Below are 23,515 nucleotides of genomic sequence, written 5' to 3' on the forward strand. Positions count from 1 at the left end.
TGTGTGTGTGTGTGTGTGTGTGTGTGTGTGTGTGTGTGTGTGTGTGTGTGTAAATCAGGGAGATAGTGGTCAGAGTTATCACTGGTTCAGTTATGCCTCCGTGAAAATGAGGACAAAGCTGTGGCTGGGGAAAACAAAGCACCCACATGCACAACCGCATCTGGTGTTGTGACAAGTGTCCCTCATATGTGTGGCTTTGGGCATGAAGGGCCCATGTAAGTTTAGGAGTCAGGCACTGTTTGACACAGAGTCCACACACCATAAATATTACTTATCAGAACACTCATTAATTATTCTGAGGACCCGTGTCTGATGGCATGCCCTGTGGAAGCTGTTGAATTAAGCATCAATTTGGAGCCATCCCAAATACCTTCCTCGTTTGAAACTGAGCTATAATCTGCTCAACTCAGTAGTGGCCCTGCAACTCACCAGACAGGGCTACGTGTAGAAAGAGGACCTTGTCTGTGAAAGATTTTTAAATGCCCAGTTTTGATTCAGGAGTCATTCCACTCCTGAATCCCACCCTTGAGAGATGTATAAAGAAATCTGCAATGAGCATTCACGGAGAGATCACCACTAACAGACGACCTAGTCACTGCGTGCTAGCCTGCAGAGGAAGACTAACGTCAGAATAGGAAGGAAACATCAAAAGATAATTAGAGGTTGAGTCTGTGATGGCGAGCTTTTCGCTGTTTTCTTTGCTTCCCTACTCAAGCTTTCTATTTTCACCGCCTAGAAAAAGAACCACCTAATTGAGATTCGAACATAGGTATTTAATGCCTATGCACGTTTCTTCCTCTACACCTGCCAGGTACTCTCCGGGTCAGAGTGGGGCAACCTGCTGCTTTGGGACGGCAGCCTCATCAAGGTGGAGCTCTGTCGAATTGGCATGAAGCCCTGTCACCAAGGTCCCATCAACCAGATAATGCTGGATGAGGGGGAAGTTATCACTGCCGGGTCAGATGGCTGTATCAGGGTAAGGCAACAGCGCTCTGCCTAACCCTGCAGATCTCACCTAGGTAGTTTTGTCTTACAGGCTGCTTTCTGAACGGGGTCAGTGGTCACTTATTTCCAAGACCAGCTCATTTTAAATAATGCTTCTCACGTGCTAAATATTGCACTGTTCTCAGAACTAATGGAAACGTTCTGAAGGGATCTCTTGTTCTTGTGCTTCAAGTGTTGACATAGCAGCTTCGGAAAATGAAAGCCCATGTTAGCAGACGATAAGCCGTGGGCATGCATCCTTTCAAAATGCCCACTATAGGCATGCATTTTCTAAGGAATGAAAATTCTGAATTTTTTTTTTTTTTTTGAAACAGGGTCTTACTATGTAGCCCTTACTAACCTGTAACTCACTATGCAGCCCAGGTTGGCCTTGAACTCCCAGAGATCTGCCTGCTCTGCTCCACCAGGGCTGGGATTAAAACTGCATGTCGGGGCTGGAGAGGTGGCTCAGAGGTTAAGAGCACTGCTTGCTCTTCCAGAGGTCCTGAGTTCAATTCCCACAACCACATGTGTGAGAATTGTTGTGGGCTCACAACTATTTATCATGAGATCTGGTACCCTCTTCTGGCATTCAGGTGCACATGCAGGCAGAACACTGTATACAAATAAAAGAAATAAATCTTAAAAAAAAAACAAAACCCACACACTTAAAACTGCATGTCACCGAGCTGGTGGTGAGAATGCCATGGATGGCACCTCCCGTGAGCACTACCCTTCCTAAAAAACTGTAGTCTTGTGATTTGCCTTGTAGTCCTCTTGGTACACGGCTTTCTGGAGGCCTTCTAGCTCTTAAATTCCTCAAGACTAATTTGTGCTGTCTTTATATTTTTGAACGGATGGGCTTCCTCTGGAGAGTGATGAACTTACCAGAGGCTTTACTTTTAGAGAAAACTATCTCTCTCTCCCAGATGCTAACAACTGCCAATGACTCTATGGCATGGGATGGAATTGTGTATACATTGCCCCCTCTATGCTGAGATTTTGTCTGGCTCTGACTTTCAGGAGTTTTCTATGTGTTTTGTATATATCACAGCTGCTGTGAGTTCGTATATGCAGCTCTATTTCTGTCCAGAAGAGAAAGCTTCCTTACAGTCATCCACCACCCAGGTTCTTGCTGCCTTTCTGCCTCATCTTCCATAACAGTTCCCCGAACCTTTTGAGGAAGGAGGAGGGTATAGGTATAATATATTCCCTTTAGGGCTGATAGTTGTACAGTTTCTTACTCTCTGTACCTTGGCCAGTTGTAGGTCATGGTGTCAATCACAATAGGAAGCAAATGGAAGCTTCTCAGGTGAGGGTTGAGAGAAGCACTGATCTATGGGTATAAAAATAAGCCATTGAAAGTCAGTTTATTACTGTGTCTATTTAGCTGAATCACAGGAGTTCATTCTCTCTTAGAGCCTATAACCAGTCTGCTCAGAGATATCAGCCAGATAATGATGTCATTGTAATGATGGGTCTCCTTTTATGGAGAGGGACTTAAATCCCATTTGAAAGAGGCTGGTTACCGCCATGATGTTTGCGCCACTGCTGCACCAATAAATCTGTCTCTCCAGGCCCCTCACTGTGATTGTACTCGTGATCCATAGCTGGATACGACTGATCATTACTTTTCTCTTCTAGAAGCATGTATAGCACTGTCTGGCCAGTTAGAGATGAGGCTCCCAGGAATTAGATTTTGCCATGTTAAATGACTCAAGCGTGTGATATCTTCAGCAACAGAGGGTCACAGTCAAATTCCGGAGGGTCAACAAGAGCAATGGCAATAGCCTGTAATGTTTGGGGGGGGGGTGTCTATGGGACCTCACTGGCCTACATCTCCAAATGAAGTAACTTGTGCCTGCCACCTTTTGTTTAGCCTCTGGTGCCCAGTGGGGGCATTGTTGCTGGGTTATAAAACACTCTCTTATTGATTTTGTAAGATATGGGACTTCGAGACAATAGATACTGCTGACATTGTAGATGAGAGTGGATTGTTGGAGATAGAGCCTATTAATGAACTTCAAGTGGACAAGAATGTCAACCTCTTCTCACTGATAAAGATGAGTGAAATTGGAAATAACTATTGGCTGGCTCAGGTACGTTAACGTTCTTTTGTTTTGGCTTTTTAACTGCACCAGGACCTAAAATTAAAATAGAAACAAAATTGATTGTTTGGACTAGAATGTTCCATGTAACAGAGCATTATGGGATAACTTACTTTGCTTATTATATGTTTATAGTGTTAAATATGGAATGGTATTTTTAATATATTTCAGTTACACTTTATAACATGTAAGTGCTAGATGTTATTGTTGGTCGTTATTTTCACTGAATCACAGGAAGAATGATTTTAATTTGGCAAACATTAAAAACCATAAACTCTTATTAGCTATTTAATTTTTTAGGATGCCAGTGGAGCCATATGGAAGCTCGACCTTAGTTTCTCAAATATTGTAAGTGTGCCGGTTTTCCTCATTTTCTCCTAAGTGGTATCACAAAACATTCTTCAATACTCTCTATAAGCTGCATCTTTCTCCACATTAGATCATTGTTTTCGTTTAAAAAAAGAAAGGACTATGTCATTATACACTGGACATTTCCTAAACACACAGTCTTCGTTTATATTACTCATGCCATCCTTGCAGCTGCTCTGCTGAGCAGCCGGGAAGACCTGGGAAATAGCATTTGCTGGAATCTGTAAACTCAGTCATTAACTTCTGAGCCACGACTCCATCTGCTTTTCTTGATTCCCAAGTCCATCGCTCTTTTTTAATTTATCATACTTTCTCTCTTTGCGCAGGGGTTTCAGGATTCTATTTATATTTCTTTAAAGTTGGCTTTAATTTTATGTAACTCTGTCTTTGAAATCTTGTGTGATCTTTGTCTGTTCTCAGACCCAGGATCCGGAATGCCTCTTCTCTTTCCATTCTGGACCCATTGAGGCCTTGGCTATTTCTCCTCTCACTTATATCATGGCCACAACTGCCTTGGACTGTAAGTATGAACTACCCTCTTTCAGCCATACATGTGTGTGCCTGTGACATGCATATTCATGTATACATATACATATGTTCTTGTGTGTGTGTGTGTGTGTGTGTGTGTGTGTGTGTGTTAACCAGAAGCCAACATCAGGCATTTTCCTCTATTGCTTTTCAACTTATTTTTTTGAGAAAGGGTCTCTCACTAAACCCTGAGTTCACGAACTGTTTAAACGAGCCAGCCAAGAAGCTCCAGGGATTCTCCTGTCTTTGCCTCCCCAGCTCCGGTGTTTCAGGCATATTCCACCTTGCCTGGCTTTCTCATGCATGCTGGCAATCCCAAGCTTACGTTCTCATATTTGTACAGCAGGCACATCACTGCACTGAGTCATCTCTCTAGTCTTGTAAGTGGGAACTCTTAGGAGAAATATACCTGGCCATGATGATCTGTTATCTTGTGTGTTAATTTAAAGATAATCAAAAAGAAAAAAAAATAAAACAAACTTAAAACGCTGTTAGGCTATCAGTCGATTCTGTAATATTTACTATAAAAAGAGAACAGAGATTTTTTAAAAATAAATACTGTGATTATAATTTGTTTCTTTTAAAACTGTTTTTTTTCCTTCTTCTTCTATAGGCTCTCTTCGCATCTATGATTTTGCTAGTAAAACTCTTTTGATTCAGATGAAATTCAAACAAGGCGGTACTGCCCTTGCTTGGGTTCCCCAATCGGTAAGTCCGTTGTTTTCATCAGCTTCCACCAGAAACACTGGAAAATATACTGTATCTGTGATATCTTGTAGAGATGTAATTGTTTTCTGGCTCAGAATTTTAGAAGTGTAAATATTTCAAGTTTGTTTGATTTACTGAGAACGTTGAAGAAATCATCTTCTGATATTACTTTTCTGGGTTTGTTTTGCTTAATGAAAATCTATTTATAAGCCAGCTGGGCATAGTCATAGCTCTGTCTAGAGAAGTAACTGTGCAAGTAACTTGAGGTATCTTTTGACCGTGCAACCGTGCTTTTCAAAACACCATGAGACTGTTTGAGGAGTGAGGGGATGAAATCACTGAGAAAACCGTTCAGGTGTGCCCAGGTAGGTCTGGCTCGCCATTGTTTGCGTGAAGGCTGCCTGCAATGCGTCGTGTAAGATGTCCCCATGTCTGCCCGCCTCTGCCTTCAGTTCTTATGGTAACATTTCTTCTTCACTCCAGTCTGCTCTCCTCAGGCTGAATTTGCCTTGAGTTTTGCTTTCTCCTAACACTGGACCTTTTCCCAGGCTCTATTCTGTCTCAAGGGCTCTGGTACCTGTCTAGTTCTTGACCAAACACCACCCTTCAGATCTCAGCTCCAACCATTTTCGCTGTAGTGGATCCCTCAAGCCAGGTCAGCTTTCTTTGCTCCATGTTATAAGTGACTAGCCTTCCTTATGTGAGTTCATATTTTATACTCATCTACGTGCTAACAGGGGGCAGTCTGTCTGAACTGCTGGTGACAGGGGCTTCTTCCGAGGGGGGCAGGCGCACTGCTAGTGAGGCTAATCAGAAGCTCGAATTTCCGTAGAGTACCCTGCTTGTGGTCATAGCAGAGAAGTGACCTGGAACTGAAGGACGTTGACATAACCTGGAACCCAGACTTGAGAAGGGGCGGGTAATGCTAAGTTAACCCGAGTGGAAACAAGACGCAGAGTTGTTTTCGTGTGTGCTGCTGATTTCTGAACTAAAGTTGGGTCCTGTGCATTTGATTGTTTCCCAAGGTAAGCTTTTCTGCATCCCAGATCATCATAGGATTTGAAGACGGTGTCGTCCGGATTCTTGAACTTTATGATCCGAAAGGACTTACAATTTTTGCAGGACGGAAGAAAGTCTTAGATGCTGAATTACAACTGAAATATGTCTTCAAACCCCATACTGCTGAGGTCACGGCTTTAGCTTATGAACGTGAGGGGGAGATCCTAGCCACCGGGGTAAGTGCAATAATCCCTCTCATTTCCATGCCTAGCTTTCCCTTAAGTGCACGTACCCCATTGTGCTTTATTTAACATTTTGTGTTCTTATTTTTTTCAGTGCGGTCTATCTATAGTATTCAAGAACTGTCTCATACATTAAATTTTAATGCTTCTTCTAAATGAGTAGAAAACTTCAGTTGGGACTCAGGCTGCATGAATTACTTACCGTCACTGATTTATAACCTAGGTTTGCTCTTAAGGAGGGCTGCCATAGGCGAGGTTTATGAAGTTCAGTGGGAGAGCTCTTGCCTGCTGTGTTGCAGGCTCTGCCTTGATCCTTGGTACTCCCTAAATGCAAACCAAAGCAAAAGCCTGCCTCAGACGAAGGAAATAACTTCATTATTTCCTTTATTAACTATTTAACATAAATATTAAATATTCTACAGGGAGTAAGAGGTGAACAGACGCACTGTGGAATTATTTTAGAAATTCATTATATATATGTGTATACATAAACACACATACACATATATGGTAATCACATTTCTATAACTGTGAACTTGAACACAATCAAACATTTGAAAATAATTAGATGAATCTGGAATACCTGATCATTGTGTCTCTAAGTGTAAATTAGACAGACTACATGATACTAAATCTTTGTGCCCTGTGAGCTTGTTGTCATAGTATATGTTTTGAGTGGGCATGTCCTTTTTTTTTCTAGAGTAAAGATAAGACTGTCTTCTTTTTCAATGTGGAAAAGGATTACAAGCCGATTGGTTACCTTAACACTCCCGGGCCTGTTCGCCAATTGATGTGGTCTCCGGCCAGTCACGTGAGTCATTAAGTGATTATTATATCTTTCCCTGGCTTGTTTTTTTTTTTGAACTTGTAAAAATTTGCCTACGTGTAACTGATATGCATGACATTTCTTTTTTTAGCCTGAAAGCACCATACTGATTATCTGTGAGAATGGGTATATTCTTGAATCTCCATGCCCAACCATTGAGAACATAGATGACCATGATGTCGTCTCCTATGAAATTCAGGATGCACTTCTCAGATGTTTCCATTTCACAAGTGTCAAATCTAAGATTCTGGTATGAGATATTCTTGAGACATTATCTCCTTTTCTTTTCTTTCATTTGGATAAGCAACATCCTATATGAGATTCTGGGAGAATACAAATGAAATAAAAACAGATTCTGGCCCGAAGGAGCTTATGCACTGGTAAGAAGGAGACCAACTGTAGTAGGAGGCAGATGTGGACAGAGAAGTAAAAGAATCACAGAGCAAAGAAAAGCACTTCGGGGTGTGGAGAGGAGCGATGTTGCTGACAGCAGGATGGGGGGTGAAAAGTGGCTACCTGGAAGTGACAGTTAGTACTCAGAAGACGGGAAGAGATTTGAGAGAGTGAGCGGAAGATAGACGCAGCAATGCCGGGAGAACACCGTCTCGGCTTTCTCAGAAGTGAGGAAGGGCTGGTGAAGTGGCAGCATGCCGTCTGTAAGCAGAGGCGACGGGACCAGAGCAAAGGTCTCTTCAGATGCCAGCCAAGCCATGTCAGTTCGAATCACTGGGATCTCTTGTGAAAAAGAGGACTGGGGTGAAAAGATCGTATAAATTAGGAACCTAGTTCTCAGGGTTAAATAGGAGGTAGGGCTAGCAGTGCTGCCGGACCCTACATTTGCCAGCTCGTGATACTGAGTGCCTTCATCCCAGGGTTGCAGGAGCAGGAAACAAGCTTCCTCGTTTCCTATTTCAGTCCACAGGGTTTCTGGTTTGACAGGAACAGACTCTGAGGAACAAAACAAAACAAAAAAAACATCACTCTACTTCTCTTATAGGAGAGCATTGCAAAATGATTGCAGTGAGATTGGTATCAAGGAGATTAAGCAGATACGATGTTCATCACAAAGATTTTAATTTTAATGATAAAAGTATATCCCCAGAGGGTAATTATGTGTAAAAGGTGTTTGTTGTATTCGAGCCCTGAGAGTTTCTAGAATGCGTCTTCCTTCTACAATTTTTGTCATGTTTGAACATAAAATAACACATCTTAATTGTCTGCTTATTATCTTTTTTTTTTTTTTTTAAAAAAGAGATTACTAGAAATTAAAAGGAGAGAAAGACAAAAGGAGTTGAAGGAGAAAGAAAAAGCAGCGAGGAGGATGAGGCTAGCGTTAGAGAGGGAAGCCGCTGAAGAAGGTGAAGTATTGGAAGAGGAATTACCGGAAGAGGAGGAGGAAGAGGAGGAGGAGGAAGAGGCCCCACTACCTGAGATCTTCATTCCAGCAAGGCCCTCTCCTGTCCTTTGTGGGTTTTACTCAGGGCCAGGGAAGTTCTGGGTGTCGTTGGTGAGTACTAATTCCAAGACTTTCCCTCAGCCCCTATCCAGCCCAGTTTATGGTCACTTTTTTTTTTTTCCACCAAATTTGTTCTTATGCCTATGTTGAGAATTTTATATGTAACTATTGATGTGGCTATGAGTTTTAATATGTTAGGTTTTAAACATTTTAAATAGGTCTGCCTTTTGTTATCTGTCATCCCTTAATACCAAACTCACCTGTCCAGGAAGACCAAAGGTGGGAAAAATGAAGAGTAGATAGTCGAGGGGCGAAGCCACCTGAATCTGTTTCTTTTCTTTCTTTCTTTCTTTCTTTCTTTCTTTCTTTCTTTCTTTCTTTCTTTCTTTCTTTCTTTCTTCCTTCCTTCCTTCCTTCCTTCCTTCCTTCCTTCCTTCCTTCCTTTCTTTCTTTCTTTCTTTCTTTCTTTCTTTCTTTCTTTCTTTCTTTCTTTCTTTTTTTCTTTTTAATTTGAAAAGAACAGCTTTTGCATATAGTGACAATCTGCTTATGTCCATGCTGGGCGGCATATTGGAGGCTAGGACTCTGTATGCTTTCAGATGACCTCGTTCTCCACCAACCAAAATTGGGCCTAAGCAAATAAGGAACGAGGGCAAATGGATGTCACAAAGACTGATACAAGAAAGTGTCACAAAGTGTGTAAGGGTTCTATGTTATCTGCTTATATACCATATAGTCTTACTGTGAAGCATTTTCTCAGTATATTGTAAAGCAAGATTTCCTTTATTATAGATGTTACAGTTTTCGCTTCCAAAAACACAAACACACACACATGCACACACACACACACACACACACCTTACCCTTCCCCCAAGAAACTGGCTTGAAACTATATGGAAAGATTATTACTAATTCATAGTTGGTCCCAGTGTCTTGAAACCAAGTGGTTGTATTGCTTAACTGACCTTGGGAATGTCAGTTAAGCAATACAAAGCGGAACTAGGATATGGTCTCCATAGCCATTAGCCATTAGGAGTTCTGAGGCATTCAGCTCCACCATGAGGTAAAGCAGAACACAGAGGTCTTTCTCACCTTGCTTGATCCAGCCATATGCCTACTCTAGAAAAGCTGCCTCATTTTGAAGTCATGACTCCAGTCCTTAAATCAGGAGTCCCACTGTTGGTCAATTCTACTGCCCAGTAGTATTTACTTTACAAATTATTGTTTCAATTTCTTCTTCTACCCACAAACATTTTCCTCTCTCTCCCGACACTCCCTGTTTCACAGAGAAAATAAAGGGAGTCAGAAGGACTTTCCCAATCTTTTCTTAACAATAGCACCCTCCAGAGACCTATCTCTGCTCTTTTTTGCCTATTGTTATAATTGATAGATGTTGCTTAGCAACCTGCCCAGGACAGTGTTTTCCAGAAGGCCTCTTAGGTCTGCTCCTATTCCATCATGTTCTCCATAATTTTGCTCCTGAAACAGATTACTTAGTGTGTACTATCAGTTCCTGTCTTTTCAATTCTTTCCATCAGCACACGAGGTTCTTGTAATTTTTGACACTCCCCTCCCCCATTCCCCCACCCCCACATACACACATACTGTTGCTTTACAGGAAAACCTGAATAAATGGAGCCATCAGCTCCTTTTCACCACTTAATTGATATTCAACCTTAGTTGATCTTTGGTTTTATTTCCATATCTTCATATCTCCAATGATTCTACATTGCCAGGTTTCGTGGTCACTTCTCTGTGCATCTGACCTGTTGACCCTTTCTCCTCCTTAAGAATACTTTGGTTTCTTCTCTTGGCTTCCAAAACATCATCATAACCATTGTTGATATTTTGTGGTACTGGAGCTTGAACCCAGGGCCTCATGCATGCTAGGCATACACTCTATCACCAAACTGCATCCCTACCTCCTCTTAGCTTCCAGAATCTCTCTTTCTCTCTCTCTCAATACACACCTTATATGTGAATGTGTGAAGTTGCCTGAGGTGGCCGGAAAGGGGCTTCAGATCTCCTGGAGCTGGGAGTTATATGGTTTTGAACCACTCAGCATGGGTGCTGTGAACCAAATTTTAGTCCTTTGGAAGAGTAACAAGCTTCCTTAACTGTTAAGTCATATCTCCAGGCCCTAAGAGTTTAATTTCTTTCATGCTATGCTCAATTTTACATATTTCAAAATTTTCCATTATTTACTTATTTTTTAAATTTTATTTATTTATTTGTTTGTTTATTTATGTATTTCCTTTATATCCCGATCGCAGCCCCCTCCCTCCTCTCCTCCCAGTCCCACCCATTCTCCCCTTCCACCGCCTCCCTATTCATCAGAAAAAGGGGAGCCCCCCCAACCAACCCCAGCTCATCAAGTTGAATCAGGACAGAGCGAATCCTCTTTCCCTGTGGTTTGGTGAGGCAGCTCCACCAGGGGGAAGTGATCAAAATGCAGGCAACAGAGTCCATGTTGGAGACAGCACCCACTCCCTTTACTAGGGGACCCACATGATGCCCTAGCTAGCCCTCAGCTACATCGGTGTAGGGGACCTCCGTCCAGTCTATGCATGGTCCTTCATTGGTGCCTCAGTCTCCGCAAGCCCTTCTGGGTCCTGGTTGGTTGGCTCTGTTGGTGTTCTTGTGGAGCTCCTGTTACCTCCAGGCCTTTCCAGCCTTTCCCCCACGTTTCCACAAGATTCCCTATGCTTCGCCCAATGTTTGACTGTGAGTTTACTTCTTACTATACTTTGATAGACTTCTATAGTTTTCCAGTGCCTTTAGAGTTGTTCTGATGGATATTTTATAAACTTACCTATTGATATGCTTGTCATTCTGTTTCATTGGTCTGTCTTTTGTTCTGATTTTTTTTAATCAAATCTTGTCCTTCCCAGCACACATACTTATTTTTTTACTAAGCCCTAGACATTTTATGTGACAAACTTGAGAGATACCTTGATCCTTGGCATGTTTCTATTGCCTCCTCAAGATTTCTCTTTGCTTCTAGAAAGCAGGCAGCAAGCCTAAATCACTTTACTCCAATCAGTAATGAGATATGATTTGAAATCAGGTTTTAATTCCAGTTTACTCACATTTTTTTTAAATTTAAGTTTATTCTTCAAGTTTTATATATTTATATAATGTATTTTGATCAAATCTATTCACCACTTCATCCCTGAATCATTCCCATTGCCTTCTACCCAGATTCCCTTCAAATATCATAGCCTTTCTAAAATTATTATTATTATTAATAATAAACTAATAATAATAACAACAATAATCTATTATTAATAGTGCTGCCCATATCCATAAGGTTGTGGGGACATCCAGTGGGGCATGGGCAACCTACCATCAACCAAATGGTAAAAGAAGGGTCACCCTCCCTCCATTGGCAGTCAGAAATTGCCAGTAGCTGCTCTGCCAAGGGTGAGGCCATGGGGGCCCCTCCTCCTCCACCCATGATGGAATTTTGACTGTCCACAGTCGCTGATTTGAGAAACAGTCATGCCATGTTCAGGAGTCAGCACTCACAGCTCCTCTTCCTATCTGCCAGTTCTTATGCTCTTTGTGGTCCCCCTTCCTCAATGTTTCTTGAGCCTTGGGTGAGGTGTGTGTGTGTGTGTGTGGGGGGGGGTGATATAGATGGCTTGTCCACAGCTGAACACGTGTAATTATTTAAGTACGTTGACTAACCACTTCCCATTGCAAAAAGAGCAAAATAGAAAAGTCATTTAAGTCTCTGGGTATAAACAAATATGTAGAAAGCAGTTTGACAAATTCACCATGTAGCAAAATAACAGCAGTTTCCTGTCACACACACACACACACACACACACACACACACACATACACGCATGCACGCATCCACCAACCCTATCATTTCTATAGCAATGGTACTCTCCGATTTCAATAGAATCCACTGGAAAATATATTGATAAGGCCCCTTCCTTTTCTTTGGACTGGGAAGAGTTGGCCTTGCAATGAGTTCAAGAAACTGCAGATAGATTTATTCAGCTTCTTTGCCTCTCACTCCCATTTTATCTGCTTCAGGAAGAAAAACAGTACTACATGCCAGGCTTACTCCTGATTTTCACTGTCTTCTATGTCTTGTTGCTTGGGCGGATCCCAATGCTCAACAAGGGATGTGTGTGCGTATGTGGTTTATTTTCCCCCTTATCCTTAGCAGGCACGTTTAGCTTGAACAATGCAGTGTGCCATTGCCCAGAGTAAAAACTTAATATTCTGATTTTTAGGCTGATCATTTTGTTACTTTGCCTTTGTTATTCACTCATTTGTTTCATGTGTAAATGTCCAGGCATTTAATTCACTTCCTTTATTAAGAGTCCCATCCATATAGAGAAATAAAACAAGTTGGAACAACGTGGCTGTTACAAATTGTTCAGAGTCTTCTCACTGGGTAGTGACATACTTTCCCCCTCTGAATTGCCTTTCCTGGAAAATTAATAGTGTTTAAAGTTACCCCAGACTGAAAGCAATTGTGAAAACAATGATCTACAAAGTCTTTTGTTTTTAAATACTGTCTATACAGAATATCACTTCAAGTCACAAAATACAATTCATTTAATACCTAGAGGTGAACTCTCTCTTGTGCTGACTTCTAAGTAGAAACTAATCACTATTATAATTATATAACTGCATATTAATGAGCAACAAAGATGCTTTCTAGAAATAACATCTACCTTTAACCATCATATAGCAGAGGATGCTTTAAAGTATTACTTTGTGTCTTAAATTTGAAATGACCTAAAACCCCTCAAGGAATCAAATGTGTGTTATGTTCACAAATCATCTTTTGTACTTTTTATCTTCCAGGGCCACTATGATTCTGGGTTTCTATATCACTGTCAGTTTCCCCCATATGTCAGTGGCAGTGACTTCCAAAAACAGAAAGATGAAGCATTTGATTTCCGCCGCCTTGAGAATACAGATGACAACCCTGTCCAAACCATCTGTTTCAGGTGAAGAGAACTTTAGAAGGAACTTCAGTGTCTGTGCTTTCATTTACCCTGGATGCGTTGCTCTGTTTCCCATTGCCGTAACAAAACACCCTGACAAAAGCATCTCAAGAGGGAAAGGGTTTATCTTAGCTCGTATTGAAGGCACTGTCCATCATGATTGGGATACCAAGGCAGCAGGATCGCGTTATGTCTGTAGGTCAAAAGGACAGAGCCATCAACGAAGACTAGCGTTCACCGACTTTCGTCATTTGTTCCCTCTAGAATCCCCTGCTCTGGAAATGGTCATACCTCCAATTAAGCTGGGTTTTCCCCTTATCCATTAAAGTAGCCTCCTCCCTCTTCTCCTCCCAGTTCCACCCTCCCTCCTTCTTCCCTTTATCCCCCCTCCCCTACTCCTCAGAAGAGTTGTGTCTCCCCCCACACACAACCCATCCCAGCACATCAAGTTACATCAGGACTGAGGGCGTCCTCTTCCCCTGTGGCCTGGTGAGGCAGTCCTGCCAGGGCACTCCCCAGAGATACTAGACCCTTTCAAGTTGACAACAGTAACTATCATAACTAGAATCGTTCCTTTTTGAAGACCTATTCAAGTGCAGGGAAACACACACAGTATCTGGCTAAAGTAATTAAATGAGCAAATTAAAATTAAAGCGAAGCCTAGCCTTGAAATTATAGTTAAACCCTGCAGGTTTAGTATCCTGTGTTGTACCAAAGTTTCTGTTTAGCACATAGATCTAACTCCACATACAAAGACGTGACTTCATACTAAGCTAGAAAGGACCAGGCTCACAGAGATTTTCTGATCAATCAAACTGATATCTATTTAACAATTGGGAACTGAGCGCAAATGCCAGTCGTTTTTCTGAGGCCTGGAGACCAGCTCTAATTTTCAAATCACCTCTTTCTCCCTATCTTTCTGTATTAGTTTTCTAGAGCTATTGTGACAAAAACATCCCACAGTGTGTGGCTTAAACAGCAGGATCAGGAGACTAGAGTTCCAAGTTCAAGGTGTTGACAAATGCGGTTTCTCGTGTGGCTTTCTCATACCTGCCTTGTTGTTGTGTCCTCACTAGGCCTTTTCTCTGTCTCTCTGTGGCTTACTTGTCTTCTTTTATAAGGACACCGGACAGACTGGGTCAGGATTTATCCTTACCACCTCATTTTAGCTTACTTCCCTCTTTAAAAGTTCTTAACTTGCAGTATAGTTACTTACACTCTGGAGCATTGGGTCTAAGACTTGAGCATATGCATTTTGCTAATATACAACTTAGTTCTTAACACCATTGTTATTTAAAATTAGACATTATTTGGCTGGTGAGGTTGATCAGTAGGTAAAGGTATCTATGGCCGAACTTGATGACCAGAGTTCCTCAGACCCACACTCGGAAAGAGAAAACCAACTTCCGCTAGTTGTCCTCTGACCTTCACTAACTAACTAACTAACTAACTAACTAACTAACTAACTAACTAACTAACTAACTAACTAACTAACTAACTGTGCCGTGTCCCACCCAGCTTGGGTCTTAGAACCTTAGCGAGATGGTGAGGGAATACAGAACGGGCAGAAGGACAGGTACTCATGCAGTGAGGGGGGCATCAGGTGGGGTTCATGGGTGAATTTTCCTTGTAGTTCTCAACAGGCCATACCCGTGTTGGAATGCACATTCACTCAGAAGTTCACTCATTCACAAAAAGGAAAAAAAAAACCACATTGTTTCGCAGATTATGAGACTAATATTTTACTTTTTTTTATCTCATAGTAGTAAGAAAACTATGATGTTCTGTGGAACGAGAAATGGAGCCATTCGAATGTATGTCCTAAGTGAGGGTGATGATTCCTCACTGGCCAGCTTGAAGGATTACTGGCATTTCAATGTACATGACAATAATTATGGATGCATTAAAAGCATCGCTTCTAGTTTTGATGACAAGTTCTTGGTGACTGTTGGGGCAGATAGCAATATCTTTGTTTTCAACATCAATGCTGGACTTTTGGTTAAGAAAAGGTTCAAAGCCAAAGTGCCAACTCCCCGGGTAGGTAAGCAATTAGCTAGTTATAATAACAGACTTTGTTTTAAAATAAAGTGATGATGTAACGTTAAAGTCTTTAAATATTGAGAATAAGTTATTCATATTAACTTTATAATGTAATCTTATTGATAATAGTCCTTAATATCTTAATATCCTATACCTTATAATCTAGTCTTCCTATGGTGTTATAATTTTGACTTTCTGGAGCTTCTGTATCAAAAATATTAATGCTATCAAATTCTCATTATTATTAAAGTTATTTAGCTCCCCACATTTAAAAAGATTGCATCAGGATTTCTTTATCAATCACTCTCTTAGCCAAAATTTCTTTTTTTCTTCTTCAAAATGGACAATATTTTTCTGGTCTGTATTTTGTTTTGCCATTATTTACTTGTTAATATATGCCAATAGACTTCTGAAGTTTTCTAAAGTGCCTCCAGCTTTCTTTAACATAGCAATCAGAGTTGTTCTGATGTATAATTTTAAAACTTTCCTATGGATTATCGCTTGTCATCCTGTTTCATTGGTCTGTCATTTCTTCTAAACTGTTTTTCAACCAAATCTTGTCCTTCCCAGCACACATACTTATTTTTTATTGAGCCTTAGATATTTTATGTGAAAAACTTGGGTTACCTTGATTCTTGGCATGTTTCTATTCCTCCTAAAGATTTTGTCTTTGGTTCTAGAAAGCCGGTAGCAAGTCTATAAATCATTTTAATCCAGTCAGTAATGAGCTATGATTTGCAATCAGACTTTACTTCCTGAGAAGGCTATTTTACTCCCAATTTACCCACAGACCTAGAATGTATCATTCCAGAATTTCTTTTTTGAACAATTAAGTTTATGAAAACTTCATACACTTATATAATGTATTTTCATCATATCCACTACCTCCCTGAAATGCCTCCATTGCCTCCTGCCCAGTTTTTCTTCCAACATCATATCTTTTCTAAAATTATTATTAATAAACTTTTAACAATAGTAATAAACTATTATTAATAGTGCTGCCCATAACCACAGGGTTGTGGGGCCATCCACTGGGGCATGGGCAATCTACCATCAACCAAATCAACAAAGAAAGGTCATGCTTCCTCTCTTGGCAGCCAGAAATTGCTAGCAGCTGCTCTGCTAAGGGTGAGGCCATGGGAGCCTCTTCTCCAAAATTCCATGATGGAATTTTGACTATTTTGGTGTTATGCAGGTTTTGCATAGGTAACCACAGTTGCTGTGAGCTGATGTTTTTTCTTCTTCTTTCAGCTTGGGATTGAGTTAGAGTTCAGTCCAGATGACATTGAAGATCCCAAAGCCTACAGGTATGAAAAATTATGATAGCCGTTGATTAGGCCTGAACTTTTACCAAACAAACTGACACTTTTGCAGAAGCTAACCAAACCAAATGAATTCCAGTTACTGAATACTGGTTTTCTCTCATTTCTGTACCTGAGATGACCATCAGTTTACATTTCTGCTTTCAGTATTGAGAATGCCAGGAGGAAAAGAGAACATGACAAATTAATGAAGGAAGTAGAAGAAATAAAAGCTAAGAAGAGAGAACACATCAGAGCTTTAAGGAATGAGTTTTGGAACCTGTTGACAATGAACAAAGAATTGCCAGTGCATATGCAGTTCAAACGGACAGTGAGTCTAAATGAATGATTTTTATTTTAACATATTATTTCTGAACTGGGACAACTATTTGCCAACAGCAATGACTGTGGAAAAAAATCATGTGTCCTGGTTAGCTTCCGCTGTCAACCTGACAGAGCCTAGAGTCATCTGAGGGAGTTTCAGATTTCCCAGACCAGACAGGCCTGTAGCACACCTGTGGGGGCATGGGCTTGATGTAGATTGTAGTTCTATGTGGGTAGGCGATACCATCCCTAAGCAGCTGGTCTTAGGCTATCGTAGGGCCGAGTGTAAGGTAGAGAGCCAGTGGTAAACAACATTCCTTTGTGGTTCTTGCTTTTCTTGCTGCTTGAGTTCTTGCCCTGACTAACGACCTAGAACCTGGAAGTGCAGGCTAAACAATCATGTTCCTCCCTCAGGTTTTGCTTTCGGTTGTGGTATTTGTAAAGCAATAGGTAAACAAACTAGGACATCCTCGGTAAGTCTTCTTTTACCTGGCCAGTCAGTGTATTTGCATAACCTCAATGGCTATAAAACTTGGCACAGCTAGGATGGAGGCCAGTGAGCCTACGCAACCCAAAGTTGTTATCTGGACTTGACTACCATCGTGAGGTACTTTTTCTGTATTTAGTAATAAAATAAAAAACATAGGTTGAAGTCTGGCTCATCTGTTGGCCAGGCCCATGTATAATTTGAATCTCTGTCATTTCATGGGCTGAGTCACAAAGCTTCTAAAAGATAACAACTTAGCTGTAGCCATGGGGACAATCACCAAAGTATTTAAGTCAATTTTATATTCATTTATTTTGTGACTTTACTGCAAAACTCAACATACCTGTTAATGACTGGGCTATATTTTTCTCATTCTTCAAAAGTTTTATTTTATGTATATGAGTGTTTGCCCATATGTATTTATGTGTGTCATGTGCCTGCCTAGTGTCCATGGAGGTCAGAAGAGGGTTTCAGTCCCCTGGAACTGGAATTATAGATGGTTGTGAGTCAAAATGTAGGTGTTGGGAACCAAACCTAGGTTCTCTGAAGGAGCAGCAAGTGCTCTTAACCATGAGGCCATCTCTCTGGCCCTTCATTTCATTTTTAACTATTTCCTAAACAGACCTATTGTTAAGAGTCTAATTGAGGAGCTAAGGAGATGGCTTAGTCAGTAGGAGACCTTGAGTTCAATCCCCAATACTCTCAAAAAACAAAAACAAACAAAGAAACACCCCAAAAAACAAGCATGGTGACGCATGCTTATAATGCCAGCACTGGAGAGGCAGAGACAGACAGGTCCCTGGGCCTTGCTGGCTAGTCAGCCTAGCCTCACTGACAAGCTCCAGGTTCCAGTGAGGCACTGTCTCAAGAGATAAAGTAGATGGCTTGTGTGGTCTGACACCTGGCTTCCAGATGTACACATAGGTACATGTTCACACACACACACACACACACACACACACACACACACACACACACAACACGTATTTCAAAACAAAGTAAGAACTTTTTTGATAAACACATCTACTTACCTGCAGGATTTCAATATCGATGCCAAAATTCACGCTGACATCAATAAGCACACAATTTTCAAAATGATGAAGGTGGAAAATGAATTAGCTTGGGAAAAACAGAAATATGAACTGGGCCTGAAGAAGCTGCAGTCCAGGTGCGTCTTTCCTGTCCAATAAGATATCTGGAAGCTCACTTTTGAGTAGAGCTGTATGTTGCGATGCTCATGAGGTGGCCAGATGAGCCATCTTGTGACGTACCCAGGGAGCCAGTCAGCACCTCATGCAACCCTCCTGCGGTTGCCGGGTCTTCCTGTGCTGGCAGCTCACGCCTTCTGTTTATATGTTGACGATTTGGGTAGCAAATATATTTTTTTCAATTTACATAATGCCTATTTGGTTTGGATTTTGACCAACTATTTGTTTTATGCCAAATTAAAACATGGATATGAAGGCATACATGTTTTAAAAATTTTTTTAAAAAATCAAACCTGGTTAGAAGACTTATAGTAAAAATAGGACGCTCCTGTCTAATCACCTTCACATGTCAGTCCAACTTCCCACAAGAAACAGCTTTTTTGACAGTGTGGGCAAGCGGAGGGTACCCGCCCACTGCCAGGCCACACAACGTGGGCGGGGGAAGACACCCAGAGGCCCACCAGCTGTGATGTGTAAGTATGTGGTGGACAGATGAGAGAGGAGGAGGAGGAGCTGGACGGTTTTAGTATCATGAAGACAGATGGGACTGGAGAGGCGAGGGTAGAGGGGAATAGCATGATGTGAGTAGCCTTCCTTGCCACCTGAGACTCTGACGAAGAACCAACCTGTGCTGCCACAGAGGTCCGTGTCTGGACCTGTGGCCGTGTACAGCAGGGGTCTGTGTGTGGCTCATACTACCACCAAAGGCCATGCAGATGTCCCTGGCCTGAGCTGCGATCTGGGACCCTGTTGATGCCCAAGGGCTGTGCATAGCTGTCCCTGCCCCTCACTGGCTGCGGCATTCTGCAAAGGTGGCTCCAGCGCTCCCTGGCTGCAGCACTCAGGAGGGCAGAGAGCGGGCCCTGCACCTCAACTGGGCAGCACAAGAAAGCTGCCTGTGGCCGTGTAGGGGCGAGTAAGCCATCCGGAGGGCAGGAAGAGCACGAGAGATGTCTCTGTCCCTCGCCGGGCTGCAACCCTGGGTGAGCTGGCTAGGACAGTTCTGGAGAGCTCACCCTGGTTGTGTGATGCCGGAGAGCTGGCGGGCTGACCAACTCAGCTGCCACCCAGGCCCAGATCCGGGGCTTTGAGTCGGCACACCCCAACACCTACCTCCTCTCTGAACCTCAGGAGGGCGTGGAGGGTCCAGTGTTGCAGAGCTAAAGCTTGCAGGACCTCCATGACACAGGGCAACAGCAGGAGATCTGAGAGGAGTCCCTGTGAGGATCCAGTATTGCTAGTGTAGCAGAAGCCAGAGGTCTCAAACCAGACCAATGACTCACAGCGAAGAGCATTTGCAAGTAAAGAGGTGGGGACAAAGGCTCTAGTGTGGGACACACTGTGACACACTACAGCTTCCACAATGAGATTTATTTAAGTTTTGTTTTGTTTATTTATTTTATATTATTATTTTTTAAATTCTATTGGCAAAAAGTTGCAGGGTGGAGGGCCGATGGGACAGGGAGATGAGCGGGATTGGGGTGTATGATGTGAAACTCACAAAGAATCAATACAAGTTAAAAATCCTCTCTAGGGGAAAAAAACCCAGCTTTTTGGTTTTTATTGAGGTTTGATTTATAGACAGTGAAGTGCAGGCATCTCCATTGAATGGCTGCATACCTTCTTAAACATGCATTGGCACATTGAGTCTCATTAAGATGAGACTTATTAAGTCTCATTAAGAGCATCTGTATCACTCCAGGCTCTCATGATTCCTTTAATATCTTTTGGAATGGAATCTTTGTTGCTATAGATCAGCTTTACCTGTGAATGCCATATAATGCACTGCTAAGTATAAATTTTTTTTTTTGCATCTAGCTTCTTTCATCTGTGTCTAAGATTATCCATAATGTTCATGTAACTGTCTTTCTTCTTATTATAGATTCATTTTGTGTGTGTGTGTGTGTGTGTGTGTGTGTGTGTGTGTAGACCAGAAGAGGGCACTAGATTTCAGGGAGCTGAAAGTTATGAGAGTTTGTGAACTGTCTAATGTGGGTGCTAAAAATTCAACTCCAGTTCTCTGCAAGAGCTTCAAGTATTTTTAGCCACAAAGTCATCTCTCCAGCCTCAAAATTCAGCCATTCTATAGATAGGCCTTTGAGAATTACCCTTATTCAGCTTCCCAAGCTTGTTTACTTCATAGTGCTACATACAAACAGATCTAATTAGCAGATGTGTATAAGCCTGCACACACGCACACAAAACATAGAAAATAAAGTGTGCTTTAAATAACTCAGTGAAGCAAAATTTCTTAAGCTTTTGGTAAATAAATTAAATTTTTGCTTTTTAGCTTAAGAATCCCATACTAGGACAGATATTCCTGCTCAATTAATTCCTATACAATTTATATAACTTATATTCTAGAATGCATAGGGAAGTAGATTACATATTCAGAGTTTGTTATGATTTGTTTTTTTTATGATCTGTTTTTATGATCTGTTTTATCAAGCTGGAGCCTACCTATGAAATATTATTTGGCACACATTAACAAAATCAGATGTTGTATTGATTAATAATTGAATGTTTAGTAGTTTCATCTTTAAGGAAGTCCAGCCCAACTTTTATAGCATCCTGATGGCAGAGGTATAGTTAAATTTTGAACAGTGTGTAAACAGATTGGCATAATATGTGCTCATTGCAAAATATTCAAAATTGTAACTGTAGCAAATACGTATTCTATTTTTTTCAGGTTTCGTGATCCACTGGAAAATGACATTGTTATAGTTTATGCCATTCAGAGTGACCACCAGATAGCCTCCTATAGGCTGGTGAAACCCTCTAAATATTCCAAGATCAAACGTCAAAGTCAGTCAGAGAGAAGAGCAAGCAAAGTAGAGAGGTTTGAAAAGGAAGGATTGAGGAAGGAGAGCCAAAAAGAGCAAGGTGAGCATCTAGACGGTAGAAGGCTTTAAGTCCGTATGAGTAAAGATCTCCTAATGGACTTGACTCTTCTTAGAAAAGGACTTTGACCCTGCTTTGGCGGCTGGAGCTCAAGCTGTCTTTGCCCTTTCATGATCTTCCCCCTTGGAATAGGTAATCTTGCAAGTCAAGGTTCTGTGGCATGGCTAAGAATGGATGCAGAAGCCCTCCACCAAATGTGTAGTACCTGCAGAAGGCTAGCTGGGGTGTGCCAAAGCAAGATATGTTCTGGGAGAAAAAAATGTGATGTTTATCTGTCTAAGACTGACTTAATTCACTTATCATGATTACCTCCATTTGCATCCATTGTATTTTTTGTGTTGTTTTGTTTTTTTTTTTTTTGCAAACAGTGTAATTTCTTTTTTAAATTTTTATTAATTAGAGTTTATTCAATTTGTATCCCCCCTGTAGCTACCTCCTTCCTCCCTTCCCCATCCCACCCTCCCTCCCTCTTCCCCACTTGTGCCCCTCTCCAAGTCCACTGATAAGAGAGGTCCTCCTCTTCTTCCTTCTGATCCTAGTCTATCAGGTCTCATCAGGAGTGGCTGCATTGTCTTCCTCTGTGGCCTGGTAAAGATGCTCCTCCATCAGGGGGAGGTGATCAAAGAGCAGGCCAATCAGTTCATTTCAGAGACAGTCCCTATTCCCATTACTAGGGAACCCACTTGGACACTGAGCTGCCTTGGGCTACATCTGTGTAGGGATTCTAGGTTACCTCCATGAATGGTCCTTGATTGGAGTATCAGTCTCAGAAAAGATCTCTGTGCCCAGATTTTTGGGTTCTATTACTCTCTTTGTGGAGCTCCTCTCTTCTCCAGGTTTTACTATCTCCCCCTTCTTTCATAAGATTCCCTGCACTCTGCCCAAAGTTTGGCTATGAGTCTCAGCATCTGCTCTGATACCCTGCAGGGCAGAGCCTTTTGGCACAGGAGACAACTTGCTGAACAGAACACCAACAGCACAGGCTCTAAGAGCAACAATCAATAAATGGGACCTCATGAAACTGAAAAGCTTCTGTAAAGCAAAGGGCACTGTCATCAGAACAAAAAGCCAGCCTACAGATTGGGAAAGGATCTTCACCAACCCTATATCTGACAGAGGGCTAATATCCAGCATATATAAAGAACTAAAGAAGCTGAAAAGAAGCAAACCAAGTAATCCAATTAAAAAATGGGGCACAGTGCTAAACAGAGACTTCTCAATAGAGGAATATCAAATGGCAGAGAAACACTTAAAGAAATGTTCAACATCCTTAATGATCAGGGAAATGCAAATCAAAACAACCCTGAGATTTCACCTTACACCCATCAGAATGGCTAAGATAAAAAACTCAGGTGACGACACATGCTTCAGAGGATGTGGAGAAAGGGGAACCCTCCTCCACTGCTGGTGGGAATGTAAACTTGTACAACCACTCTGGAAATCAACCTGGCACTTTCTCAGACAATTAGGAATAGTGCTACCTCAAGATCCAGCTATACCTCTCTTAAGCATATATCCAAAAGATGCTCAAGTATACAACCAGGACATTTGCTCAACGATGTTCGTAGCAGCTTTATTTGTAATAGCCAGAACCTGGAAACAACCCAGATGTCCCTTAGTTGAGGAATTGGTACTGAAATTGTGGTACATTTACACAATGGAATACTGCTCAGCAACTTAAAAGGAAATCATGAAATTTGCATGCAAATGGTGGGAACTAGAGATCATCATCCTGAGTGAGGTATCCCAGAAGCAGAAAGACACAGATGGTATATACTCACTATAAGTAGATATTAGACATATAATATAGGATAATCATACTAAAATCTGTACACCTAAAGAAGCTAATCAAGAAGGAGGACCCTGGGTAAGATGCTCAATCTTCATTCAGAAAGGCAAATGCGATGGACATTGGATGAGGAAGAAAACAGGGGACAGGACAGGAGCCTACCACAGAGGGCCTCTGAAAGACTCTACCCATCAGGGTATCAAAGCAGATGCTGAGACTCATAGCCAAACTTTGGGCAGAGTGCAGGGAATCTTATGAAAGAAGGCAGAGAT

General features: G+C 41.5%; 1 protein-coding gene across 2 annotated transcripts in view; it reads left to right on the forward strand.

The window, feature by feature from the left end:
* Cfap44 (cilia and flagella associated protein 44) overlaps positions 1 to 23,515 on the forward strand; it is a 75,121-nt gene that overhangs the window by 20,604 nt on the left and 31,002 nt on the right. For both annotated transcript variants that reach the window (XM_055625049.1, XM_055625050.1), the window contains 15 exons: positions 812 to 976; positions 2,928 to 3,083; positions 3,393 to 3,440; positions 3,882 to 3,981; positions 4,603 to 4,697; positions 5,723 to 5,932; positions 6,639 to 6,749; positions 6,856 to 7,014; positions 8,017 to 8,271; positions 13,051 to 13,196; positions 14,957 to 15,230; positions 16,485 to 16,540; positions 16,703 to 16,865; positions 18,383 to 18,513; positions 21,243 to 21,436. In XM_055625049.1, coding sequence (XP_055481024.1) covers positions 812 to 976; positions 2,928 to 3,083; positions 3,393 to 3,440; positions 3,882 to 3,981; positions 4,603 to 4,697; positions 5,723 to 5,932; positions 6,639 to 6,749; positions 6,856 to 7,014; positions 8,017 to 8,271; positions 13,051 to 13,196; positions 14,957 to 15,230; positions 16,485 to 16,540; positions 16,703 to 16,865; positions 18,383 to 18,513; positions 21,243 to 21,436 — 2,263 coding nt within the window. The remainder of the gene's footprint in view (positions 1 to 811; positions 977 to 2,927; positions 3,084 to 3,392; positions 3,441 to 3,881; positions 3,982 to 4,602; positions 4,698 to 5,722; positions 5,933 to 6,638; positions 6,750 to 6,855; positions 7,015 to 8,016; positions 8,272 to 13,050; positions 13,197 to 14,956; positions 15,231 to 16,484; positions 16,541 to 16,702; positions 16,866 to 18,382; positions 18,514 to 21,242; positions 21,437 to 23,515) is intronic.

Source organism: Psammomys obesus, unplaced genomic scaffold (assembly GCF_907164565.1).
Source record: "Psammomys obesus unplaced genomic scaffold, mPsaObe1.curated_primary_1811, whole genome shotgun sequence".
NCBI classification, from domain to species: Eukaryota; Metazoa; Chordata; class Mammalia; order Rodentia; family Muridae; genus Psammomys; species Psammomys obesus.